A 13,038-nucleotide genomic window follows, 5' to 3' on the forward strand; every position below is an offset into this window, starting at 1 on the left:
CGTGTCACAATAATATCTCTTATCACACGACCCCGTAATCCAATATCAAAGTTTTATTATTTATCACGCTTAGTTGGCATTTCACTTTATCGTGTTTGTAGGTTCTTTTTTTTCTTATTAAATTAATTCCAGAATTCAATACTTAGATGTATTGCTTAGGAACAATCACTTAATATTTTTTTTACCTGTTTTAAAAAAATCTTATTAAAAACAAATTGTTAGTTTCAAGTTATACAAAATACAAAGCCACTAGTGCAAAACATCACATTTCCGCGAACTTGAGCGTGATATCACATATCAATTAACTAGTTACGACTCTGATAGAAATACATATATATTTACTTACGCAATAATATCATTAATTATATAATAGTGTTAAGTTATATTGATTATTTTATGAAATAGCAATTTATAAAAACAAAAGTATACCATAATAACCCCCTTTACGTGCTAATGCCACTGGGATTTTTTTATAATAAATTTTCCCACGCGTGCGATACCTATTGGCTATTGGCCATTATAACAGTCATGTTATAAATAAATAAACGTATTTTAATTAACCTTGAATTTATCACAACAGACATAAATTAAATTAATCAAATATACGCTATATTATTACCCGGTATTGTGAAAAATATTGAAATATCGCGCGTCTCTGACTCTTGCTATTGCATTGCCAAACGTAAATGAATGGTCGCAGTCTTTCTCTTTCCGCGCCCCCGTATCACAGTACTGTAGAAAGAGATAGTCATATATCGTCGGTAGCGATTAAAAAACGCATGGCGTTGCTTGCGTACTACGCAAGCTGACGGTGTGTCGACATTGGACGTTGGATCGGTTGCCGGTCCGAGGCTTCGTCGAGCGTCGCATTCAGTCTCGCAATGGCGTTAGTGAGTGTAGGTCGTGTGTTCGTTTGATTTTACAACAACCCGAGCGGACACCGGCCCAAAATATTGGCCTGTCTATACGTGCTCGAATTACTAGGTAACATATCCCGTAATTCATTATAAGACACGCGAAGCTTTCGCCACAACGGACAGACAATTTTTGGTACGATATCCACTCAGGTCAAATCATTTCAAGGTTCGTAGTTTGTTCGTAATTTTCCCCCCTTACCAAATCATCGGTCCAAATGTTATAATGTCACCATTTCGGTTTGTTACAGATAATGTTCATCTCATCGTAGTTCCTCGGTAGTATTGTGTGTTTGTGTCAGTGTTTGTGTTCATCAGTGTAACGTGACAGTGTTGTGATTGTGATGGATCCCGGATCGCCCTCGGTGCTGTGGTCGCTGCGTCTGAGCAAGCCAGCGACGACTGTTCCTGTGCCGGCCAACGGCGAGCACAGCAAGGCGGAGGAGCGGGCGCAGTCGCCCGTGCTGCCGGACCGGCTGCCGGCCGCGGCGTCTCCCGCCAGCCCGGCGCCGACCAGCCCCGCACCCCCACAGCACCAATTCCAAGCGGCGCTAGTGGCTGAAAAATACCTTTTGTTGGAGCAAGTGGAGGGTTCCTCGTTATGTCGGTGTGTGGACGTGCGCACGCAAGAGGAATATGTTTGCAAAGTGAGTACCACTCGAATATATACTTATATTTGTATCATCATATATACCAAAGTATTGAAATTTTTATAAAATTTTAACCTTGGCAAACCACAAAACGAATTCTCTTCTTAATATATTATCATTTCTCTCTCCCTCTCTCTCTGGGATTTTAAATTGCAAACATAATGGTAATTTTATTAACATACCCGCCAGTTTGCATTTATTTTTGACTAGACACTCTAAGTGTTATTATTTTTAAACCCTAATAATATTATAAGTTCAATTTCATAAGCATAATTAATGAACTGACTGCGAGACTTTTGGTTGTATACGAAATTTCCATCAAGTCAGAAATGCAGGTAGATTTACTTACATGCATAACTACATATTAAATAAGTTTATCTATGGGTACCACCTACATGATAAATCAGGTTGGCTAGGAACGTAATAGCATCTAGATACAGTCAATTAATACCTCTCCCTTTACTCGGTATAATAGATCGCACTACACCAAACGAGTTATTTAATTGTGCTTTATTACACCAATCGATAACATTAAGTACTTTAAATACCTACACATAAAAAAAACAAGTTTGAATTTATTCCATAATCCAAGACTTCGTGGGTGTTAACTGACCTACGGATTTTTTAATTTTAGCATACATTTTAAAAAGTGCAATTCATAATAAATTTATAATAAATCCACGTCGCTATTAATACTAAATGTTATGATGTTTATTTACACTACATTCTATAGGAAAATAATAAAACAAGTTTGTTTCAAAAATTTGGCATACAGCCATTACATATTGTTTCCGTTGACACATTGTTCTAAAGATGAAATTCAAAAACACTGTCAATAATTGACAAAGGAGAACAATCTGTCCGAACGTATAGGATGCGTTACATGTTCCGTTTCGAAATTTTGTTGAGTTTCAAAACCACTTGCGCAGCTTTGTTTGATTGATATAGTGCGTAATCTCATACTCCAACTGTTTATATTTCGTTATAAGTTTTTTCAAGATCCAATGTAATTAGGTTACCATGTTAATTAATAGTTTTGCGGGTTTTACTCTACCAAAATATTTTTATGACTGTACAGGATATGTGTCATACAATTAATGGAATCAAGTAAACAAGGCAAAATTTAAAGGGTTCGTATTATCCCACGGGATTGTGACCCCATGCGGAGATAAGTTCAATTATCAATATGCCCACATGGCGCGTCCCTTTGGTAAAAATTATTCGATGAATGTTAAAGTATCTACAACTTATTAATACGTACTTTTGGTATATTTTCGTAACAATGAGTTACGCTCATATTACCTTAAAACATCACGTTCAGAACTTTAAATCATACAATAAGTGAATAAATAATGAAACATGATCATTATTCACACGCCAGTTTGCCGTGAATAAATGAGAAATATTTTTAATTTTCAAATAAAGAACTTCAATAACATGTTAATGAACGTTCAGCCAGCGTTTTTTCATACATCTCGCGTGCATTGTTCATAGCGTCATGCTCAAAACCGATGTCATACTTTATATGTCATGGCCTCAGTGCGCTGCTCGATCGCACTTGTAGGCCGCAGCCATCGCCGTTTTTACAATGTCATGTGTCGACTTTCGCAATCGATAATTTAACAATATCGGCTGTTTAGAAGCGACGGTATCGGTACTCTAATCGGTTAGAGTAACGTTATCCGAGCCTTCAAAACTTTTTACTTCTCTCTGAGCTCGCGTGATTCACATAGCTACCTGCGAACTCTAAAACTAGTTCAGAAACTCGTTATTCCAAACGGCCGAGCCTAGCCGTGGCTACATTTAGGCAATACAGGATACATAGTTCTACGAACAAAGGCCTATGTTGGTATTGTCAAGGCGCAGAATAGGCACTTCCCTCGTGAGAACCTGGCAAGGTTAAAGTGTGGCAACTTTATCGTTGCTAAACGTATTTACAACACCGGCTGACTATTGCAGACACGACTGCCACATTTGTGCCTTACATGTCCGATATACTGGTATCGGTGTATTTTGTATTAGTTTTTATGAGTTCACATCGAGCGGCACACGTGGTAGCATCAGGTCGCGCCGAAAATAGGTGTGACCTTCTCATTGACATTGTGAAATAGACGAATTGATAACGTCGATCGCCGAATGTCACACCGAGGCTAGGGGCCCCCCTCTATCTCTCCCTCCACTAGATAACGGAGCGGCCGCCTCGTGCTGGCCCGAGAAGTGCGCCGCGTGTTCATTGCGGCGTGAACACCGCGCGCGATGCCCATCAAAAGAATCAACTCAGAAATAGCGTATGGAATATAAAAAAGCCGGTTTTACTACGTATCTCATTGATATCCAATGCAATCGCTTCGTAAACATTGGGGCGGTTGTTTAAACATATTTTTATAGGTAGGCAACACGTATACAAGTCTATAGAGACGTTATTGAAATACGTATTATACATAAAATATGCGATTTCGTTTACATCCACTAAATCCCTGCTATCAATGTTTACATTACAAATCAAGACAAACTGACCTAAAACGCATCACAATTTCACTCCGATGGAAAAGTTTCAAATCGCATATTATCTCGATTATACAAATATTGATAAGCCAGTAAGTAGGTTAGCTCCCGTAACTGCGTTTGATGCCAAATATTATCAAGTGTTGTGCAAACACGGCGAATCCTTATCTATATCTTGTTTTCGCATTTACAAATAGGTCACGGTGTGCAAAATTCCAAAAAAAATAAAACCGAGACGACATGTCTGCGGGAACTGAAATATCTACTCGAATGATGCACGCTAAAGAATATTCGAATGCCAATGCCTCAAATGCTGACCACACTAACTGTTCGCCCGCATAGCGGTTTTCGAAAGCTTAAATATGACGTAGTAAATAGAACATAGGCATTTATGGCGGAATGGTAGAGATGGCCGCAGAACCGTTGTAGTTCGTCCATCGACACCGCAAATGTGGAATGTGAATGACATAATCGTTCTGAATGGTCTTCGACCACGACAGTGATCACTTTATAATAGCAGAGAAATGTTACTACGTATAAGAATGTAAAGAAATTGCCCATCGAGGAGACTGAGCATTTGTCATTGCAGTAATTATACTGTCTACGACTAATACCTAATAAATATCGAATAAGTATAATTTGGGACATTGACATCTATTATTATTATATTATTAATTAATTCGAGAGGTATAAAGTGCAGTACACATTCACAGTACCTAATCAAAACAAATTACAAAGCCAATATCGCTTGTTAATTAAAATAGTCTATCTCCAATTGTAAACAATCTAACTTAGATTGCTGTCTGAACAAGTTCAATTAATAACAAGATATTGATTTTGCTTCGAACATGGCGTTCAAAAACTTGATAGCTAGCCAACAGGTTTCATGCGCGGTCTATTAAAACTCGCTTTTTAGATACTATTGTTCTACTTCGTTTATTTTATTTTGCACCATAAAGCATGCTAATTTATAATTCAACATTTACCGTATGTACGGAACATTATTTATAAAACTCATACACCTACTATCCAGATAACAGCTGGCCATCAATTGTCCAATTAAATTTATTAAGCCCAACTTAATTGGTATTTATTAGCTAACTTGGGGAACGTTCTCTGATGTCATCCAAACTCGAATCCCGGTTTCATCTTGTCTATTTTATTTTATTAGTACGTTAGCATCAAAGAAATCTGTCCAACCGGACCCTATTCCCGAGGGTCACTCGTCTATTCACTAAATGTTTCACCTCGTTATTCACATTAGACTAAGCCCTTTTAAATGAAATTCGCTTTGATATACAACCCTTTTGAAATTACTACAAAGTACGCAACATCTTGAGCTTTATTAAGCCAAGTTGAATTATAAATGAAAAACGTTTAAATTATTGTTATAATGAAAATAGCTGACAATAGCTATGTAAAAATTGAGTCACGCAACGTAGAAACTAGGTCATAATGATGGGAAACCATTTGCAGCGATAAACCTCCACGTCATCCACTTAAATAATGCAGAGCCAACCGGATGTAAGGAAGGAACTGAATTCCCGGAAACCATCTTCGCTGTGAACCTTCAGCTGTGCGCTAGTTTCCCTTGATATTTGTAATGTTGAAAGGTTGTGTACGAGAGTATGTGTTTGCGCAGGTGGTGTCCAGAGACTGCAGCAGTTTACTCCAAGCGCACTACCGGCTCGACGGACACCCGCACGTCAATCCCATACACGAAGTACTAGTCGGCGACAAAAGGGTGTATTTAATATTCCCGCGGTCGCACTCAGATCTCCACTCATACGTGCGGGCGAGAAAACGGCTAAGAGAGCACGAAGCTCGCCGGCTGTTCAGACAAATGGCGGAAACTGTCGCCGCGTGCCACGAGCAAGGCATCGTTCTGCGGGACCTCAAACTCAGGAAGTTCGTCTTTGCTGATCCTCAGAGGTGAGTCAATATTTTTACTTAAAACAAATTCTTACGACAATGTATTCTCGTAATGGACATTGTCGGAGTCGGTCAGCCGCGGTTCCGATTGTCGTGTGCTCAATACTGCCATTGAAACATCTGACGCAATCCCGCCACTGCTGATATCTCTTATGAACGACGTTTCCCCGATTTTTTGTTATCGATAACCATTTAAGATCGTGAGAATGCATGAACCCATAAAAAGGTCGAAAAGGAAGCGGAAATGCTCTATGTATTGTAAGTGGCGAGTCGTTTCCTCCGTGAGTCAGGCGCCTACTACCGCGATAAATGGTTATCAAGTCATTCCTTATGACAATTCACATGCGGTACGTGTCGGCTTAATGATACACCATTCACGATAAATCAATAAGTATCGATGAACAACGGCGCCGGCGACTCGTCAGCCACCAGCCGACCGATCGACGTCCGATCACAAACTACAGATAAAATATTGTCATAAAAGGACAATGCGAACAACAGGATTACACAACGTTTTTAATTATCGCGGCCGCGGTGCGCCACTCGGTTAGGAACAAACGGATTTTCGAACTTTTGAAATGTTATCTGGCCTCCATTGTTGCGAATATCTCCGGCAATGCTAGCAGCTCAAGGCGAACGGTGTCATTGCTGCGTACAATACTGCGCGCGCCGCAATCGGGTCAAGGGTCTGCGGCTGTGCGCTCGCGGCTCGCGGCACCACGCCGACACCGTGTCGATACCGCGCGGCGCTCTCTCGCCCTGTGCCCCGCGCCATCAGACCCCCATGACCCTGTCATGCGGGTACCTGCCGACCCTTATCCGATCACCTGATCCCTTATAAGAATTACTTTATGCACCCCTTGTCACGTACCTTAACGAACACATTCCTTGATCTTTTCATACGAATTCCATTATCCACCTGCCCGCATCGGAGTCCTCAATGTTATCATAATAACATTCATTTGTACCTTCATCTTGATAAGATTAATTTTTCATTAAAAAAAAGTTATTGTATTGTGAGATTTCATTAATTTCTCAACTGCAGTCTCGAGTGTTGAACTTTTTGTTCGTTATAAGAATAACGTCCGACCGTCCTCCCGCCGCCAGGCCAACAACCAACCTTTCGAGTATTGGATTATCCTTGACGTAGCAAAGACAATTTTCGGTCCGCCTCCACTACTTAAGTCTGCGTTAAAGTGTAATGGTTCCTTTGACCTTTGCCAGCAGTCTGCGATGACATTCGTGAGTCTAAAGAGCGTCTTTGAAGCGACCGCTAAGCCGCAGACTAGATCATATAACTGCGAGTACGTCGCACGTAGACTCTGCAAAAGTGCTTAAGGGCGCGCCACAAACACGGGCAAAACGAAGCCCATATTTACGCGACAGTATTAATTCAGTCCGCTTTGAGCGCACAGACCGGGGAAAGGTAAAATTTAATACTCTTTTCATCGTGGCATCAAAGCGAGTGTTGTCAAAAGCGTCGGTTCGCTATGCGGAACGGGAAGCGCTGCGGCCGTGCCTCAAATGTAAAAACTTTTGCTTTACCCTTTGCGTAATGGCAGAACCGAGCGCCGCGACTTGAGGAGCCTTTACAGAAGTTGCCTCTCAAAGCTGGAATGTTTCACATTCGGTTATTACGCGGAAGCCACAAAGTACAAACTGATGAACTTTCGCCGCGTCGGCAACCAAATGAGCCTCTGTCCAACTAACTGCAGTTACCAAACTGATTCGAAATAGCAATTGTTTTGATTATGTCCGTCGGGTGATTGTTTGAATTGGGCAAACGGGACGTAATCTTGCTCGCCGTTTTCGTCGATTACGGCGTTTTGTCTTGACCGTTAATTAATTAAGCAGGAAATTGCAGATGCTTCGCCAGTTTGCCATGTGTCGGGCCGGATATATCGCTTTTTGTTAACTGCTTCCTCGATAACGGACCGCCTCCGGGTCAGGTAGGCAGCTGATTTGGGCAATCCGGGCCACTTAATGACCGTCTGTCCCATAATTTTCCCAGAGGACATTTCACATCCGACGATTGTTCAGATGTCCAAACAAGCTCGCATTAGCATACAGGCAGCTGACCTTGCCGGGCCCTAATAAATTCTAATGATGAGGCACATGTCGCTGGTCAGCGCGGCCCAGTGTACAGCTGTTGGGTATCGTGAGAATCGCGCGGTGAAGGTGCAACTCGAGCAAGTGTCCCGCCCTTCGACCTCGGTTCTCACGTCTCAGCCGCGATATAAACTCACCCCTGATTATAATTCGAGTCATCCGGCGGGGCGCCGCACTGTTCAATACCGCACAAAGGTAAACAACAGCATTAATATTGATTCCGCGCTCTCTTTGACCCTTTGAAGTGGATTTTCTTAACACTCGTCTCTAGTTTTCCTATCCTTTGATATGTAACGAGATTCTCTCGAATTCTTATTCCTCTGTGAAATTTTAATTTGCATCGGAATCAAATTATCAAGTTTGAGTGGTTTGATAAAAATTACTTACGCCTATTCAAACAAGACATCCGGCCTCGACTGAATGAATAGATAAGGTTATTATATTAGTTTGTGTTACAAAAAAAACGACACTGATTGATATACACAATCATACTTTCTCCCACGTGTACCTCAATAAGTAACAAACAAGATATTCGTGTGTAACTAGAAACTATCAAGAGAAATCTCGCGTTGCATCCGGACTCGGGCCTTGGGGGAGGAAAACGAGGTCGAAGCTACCGATAACGCAGGTAGCTCCTGCGCCCTGCCGCCTATTATCAACATTATTTATCACAAGAGATATGTAATGGCAACACGTGCCCAACAGAGAAATAACATCCTATACATCGCCACACGGTGATAACGAAAATAGCATACAGCGAAATGACGCGGATGACATCACGCGTTTGATCGGAAAACCGGATGTTTCTCTATAAACTTTTGTGCGAACGACGCATTCTTAATTTTGGCGCACAGGATGTGACGGTGCGGAAGTACGTCACTCAGTTGTACTTTGTTCAAGATTTAAAAACACAATTTGTTGTGTTTTGTCACAACAAAAATCCTTATACACCAGACAGTCCGGAGCCGCATTTCTAAAATTCACATAGATTTGGGACGTTCGTAAATATGTTCAGGTATAAAAATTTGTTAGCGGCGCATTGTCGAAACTCATCCCGCCCACTCGCGCCAAATAACCCCGTCGGTCCGTTCCAGGTAACAAAACAAAACCCGTTTTTTTTTGCGTAACGCGTTGCTCGGAAGCCGGCTCGGATGATCGAGTGCATTTCAAACAATGACGATGACACAACGGCACTTATGCAATCCGATATTCGCGTGTTCCAGCATTTAAGTCGGAATATCAGAGCTCGGTTCGTGTTCTGCGGCCGATGATCCTAGCGAGCGTGGCCGCACTCGCGGTCGTCGGTCGCCGTCAAACGATGTTTATATTCAAGAACCGGTCGGGTGCAGTGCTGCGAAAACTCGAAACGCCACTCGTCCGATGCGAATGTGTTGCGATGGTATATCGGCGCGTCTGCCGCGTTAACGGGACGGGATATTTACAGTTTTGGCTGCGCTGGCGCTCTCCGCCGGATGTGCCAAATTGGTCCGCGATAGACGCGCGCCCGCCGCCCGGCAGACGCCGCCATCGCGCCGCCGCCTCGCATACCGGCCCGGCCACCGCGCCGCAAGTCTCTCCAAATCTGAATTTCATCTGCAAACAACCTACGTCACATTTTGTCCGGCACGCAATGATATACAAAATTGGCCACATTAGGATGTCGTGCACTCAACGACGGAGCGGGCTTGCGGCGGTCGGGCGGCGCGCCTACGTATTTTGAAAACGTTTTGAAACGCAGTTGCTAAAGCTTCGTGGTGCAAGAGTCTGCCACATTACAGCGATGTATTTGCATAATACTGGGCGCGCGGTAATACAATCGTACGTCAGTTTCCCCGGTTGTATAACTAGGGTGCACCGGCAAAGGTTCGTCGAGGCAGACGGTACGGTACTGTGCACTACTTGTCCGCTAACTGCTCGTTTACGTAATGGCCGTCCAAACTGGCGGATTCTGTATTGTCTATTGCGTAGTTGGCACGTGCCGGCGGTATTTTTTGCGCGGGTGTGGCTCCGCAACTCGGATAAATAAATGAGCGCGCATCGAGTGCTAATTTGCCCGGCGTGATTCAGGCGTGCCGGAATTCAAGCGCAGCGTCGGTTCTTGTTTTGGGCCGTTTGTTCGCGGCCTCGATCGCGACTAGCGCGGCTCGCTGAGGTCGCGCGCAAGTGTGCCAATGTCGCGTGTGCCGCCGCAGCCGCCGACGCCGCGCGCCCGCGCCGCGCCGCCTCGACTCGCCACCTCGCTGCCTCGCCGCCTAGTGCCTGCCGCCTCGCCGTGCGCCTGCGCGACCGTGCAGAACACATACACATCATATTCGTGTGAAAACACGCGTTTTGAATGCTATTATTATTAACGTTCACCTTGGACTGTTTTGAAAATTCGTTTTGCATATCGCTAAAATATCTTAAATGCGTACAAATCGCGTGTTGTAACTTTCAAGCCAAAATATTGCCGTCACTAGCGCTTAAAATAATTGAATCAATGGAGGCGACGTGGCGTTCGTCATCATTATAAATAATGTATGTCCATACCTTTTTTGGTCGTTCAAAAAGACCGGACGCGACTATCGACGCCAGCAATGGAGCAATGCTCTGGAATAAATGTCTTTTCTATCCGGTTTCGTGCTGGACTACAATAGACCGGCGACATCCTGGACATTGTACTGAAGATAGACGCATGCGCACTAATTATTATGTGGCGACTGTGACCGCTCCAAAGACAGTCCGCCTTATATGAAACAAAGGATATTTTTTGCCTACAATAGGACTATTTACATTCTGTACATGGTGTAATTACTCAATTAGGCGTAGTTAATTTAGCCACGAGGCACACGGCTGAGAAAACGCACGGTTAGCTATTAAATCGATCCGGTTGCGTAAAACAAAGGTCTGCGAAACCTTGTGCAAGCGGCAAGCGGCGCGCCCGCCTGTGCCCGCTGCGCCGCGCCGCGCCGCGCCACAGGCCGCGCGCCCCGGCCCCCGACATATCTGCGGATTTGCGTAACCGCGCACTTATCCGCCGATACAGCGGCCGTGTGTTGTGACACGCTCCGTTTGCCTACATCTGTACCGCTACACTGCTGTACCGCTTATAATTATTTTAAATATATCATCTGGCTGAATTTCAAAACGAATGTCATAATCGGAGCGTCGTGCAACACAGCCTCGAAGCAAAGGACGAAATCTCTTATTCGCCACCCTATAAGGCGGCGCGAGTTGTGCTCAATGCGAACGATACTATTTCTACATCAGCGTTACAACTTGCAAGCAATCTATTCGGCGCGTCCTTTCCGGGAACCTTGTCCTTAATTTACACCTCGCTAAAACGGCAGTTCCTGCAAGGTTTTCCAATTAAACGGTCTCGCCTGCGTCGGCTCATGGAAAACAACGGTGCGCCGGTGTCATGTCATGATATCACCGTGTGAGTCACGACGTTCGTGACTCTGGAGTATATGTTAAGGTTTGAACCGACTTAACCTCGGGCTACGGGCCATATTGCACGCTAGAAAAAAATGCAAAAAAGTTCACAGTGTGCGCGCATAATCGCGTGGATACGAGGGCCCTCGCCGGGCTGGCGGTAAAAACGCACGTGCCAACAATTATCTAGGGCCGGAGAGTGTGGTAATTACGCCCTCTCTAGCCGTGGAGTGCAGACCCGTCGCGCATGACCGCTCACCGAGAACGAAGTTATGTCCAAGGCGGAATCACTGACCGCCGACACACGCGCCACCGACCATTCTCATTTTTACTCCGTTCCGTGTCGTTCCATACGAATTGTGATCAGTTTTTGTTTCTCGCCCGAGGCTCGCGAGTTACTTTAGCTGCTGTAAGCGGTGGTTCTTCTGTTTTTATTGTTGCGTTTTAAACCTGCTTGTAGCGCGGCGGTTGTGGCGTTTTTCTACAGGCATGTTCACTCCGCATCTGCGTCGCGAAGGTCGGTGACCGTCGAAAACAACCAAGTGTAAACATAATATTATATTATTTTTTATGAGTAGTTACTCTCAGAGCTGTTGGCGACATTTCGATATTGATTGTCGCCGCATACCTACAGATCGGACTCGATCCGATATTCCGCCACTGAAAGATCTGATCGCCCCTTGCGCATTTTCTCTCTCGATAATCCCAACTGCTCAACTCAAAAAACAATTCGTATGTAAAATGTTTTATAGTAACCAGCAATTAGTTCAACGTTGTATCGAATTTATCAGTTGTAAATGTCGACTGGTGCGTTGAACCCGCCACTTGGGACACAATTATGCCAACTAATTACAAAGGAATTTGCCTATCACCATGTTACTTAACATTAAAGGAATTTTTAAACATGAAGCGATTCATCGTGAAACGTTTACGTTCGAGAGGATAATATAACAATGAATCATTCGGATGACAGGATTCATACAAAGAGAGTGTCGGCGTGCCCGATGACGTCATCGCGGGGGAAGCTAAAAAAAAGTAGAGGGCGACAGCGGAGGGCACGGGGATGAATCATAGGAAATTTCTATCGGGTCAGTAGCCTCGAACCCTCACCGGCTAAATATACCGAACCCCAAAACTAAGTTAAATATAAACTCGATGTTATTCCTAAATAAGCGCGCGTAGTGCCTTGTTAGGAAATCACAGGTAATTTTAGTTGACGTAAACGATCAATAGAGTATTTTTAGTTCTTGTAAATCTAAGTTAATTTGAAGGGGCCGCGAGTCGACGTATAATAATACATTCCGTTCATTTCGGTACTATTTACGGAGATAAGTTAATGTTATGGTGCGTCTGGTTAATTGCCCCAGTGGCGTCCATTAACGCCACACTGCACCAACAAGAAAAAAACCGTATAAAAATAAACAGCAAAGTAGAACGCGACCAGTTCGTATTTATGCATAAGAAACGAGTCCTCAATAAAAATATTATAGTGACCAGAAAGCGAATACGGTGGT

General features: G+C 43.6%; 1 protein-coding gene across 2 annotated transcripts in view; it reads left to right on the top strand.

Moving 5' to 3' along the window:
- The first annotated feature begins 829 nt into the window (after positions 1-829).
- The window catches only part of LOC115456288 (tribbles homolog 2), a 33,930-nt gene continuing 21,721 nt past the window's right edge, over positions 830-13,038 (top strand). Inside the window, exons 1-3 of one of the 2 annotated variants that reach the window (XM_037441780.1) lie at positions 830-984; positions 1,166-1,561; positions 5,712-6,001. In XM_037441780.1, the coding sequence (XP_037297677.1) occupies positions 1,259-1,561; positions 5,712-6,001 (593 nt within the window). In that variant the 5' untranslated portion in view covers positions 830-984; positions 1,166-1,258. Of the gene's footprint in view, positions 1,084-1,165; positions 1,562-5,711; positions 6,002-13,038 lie in introns of both variants that reach the window. The other variant, XM_037441779.1, reaches the window with a different exon arrangement.

The sequence above is a fragment of the Manduca sexta genome, chromosome 23 (assembly GCF_014839805.1).
Source record: "Manduca sexta isolate Smith_Timp_Sample1 chromosome 23, JHU_Msex_v1.0, whole genome shotgun sequence".
Taxonomy (NCBI): domain Eukaryota; kingdom Metazoa; phylum Arthropoda; class Insecta; order Lepidoptera; family Sphingidae; genus Manduca; species Manduca sexta.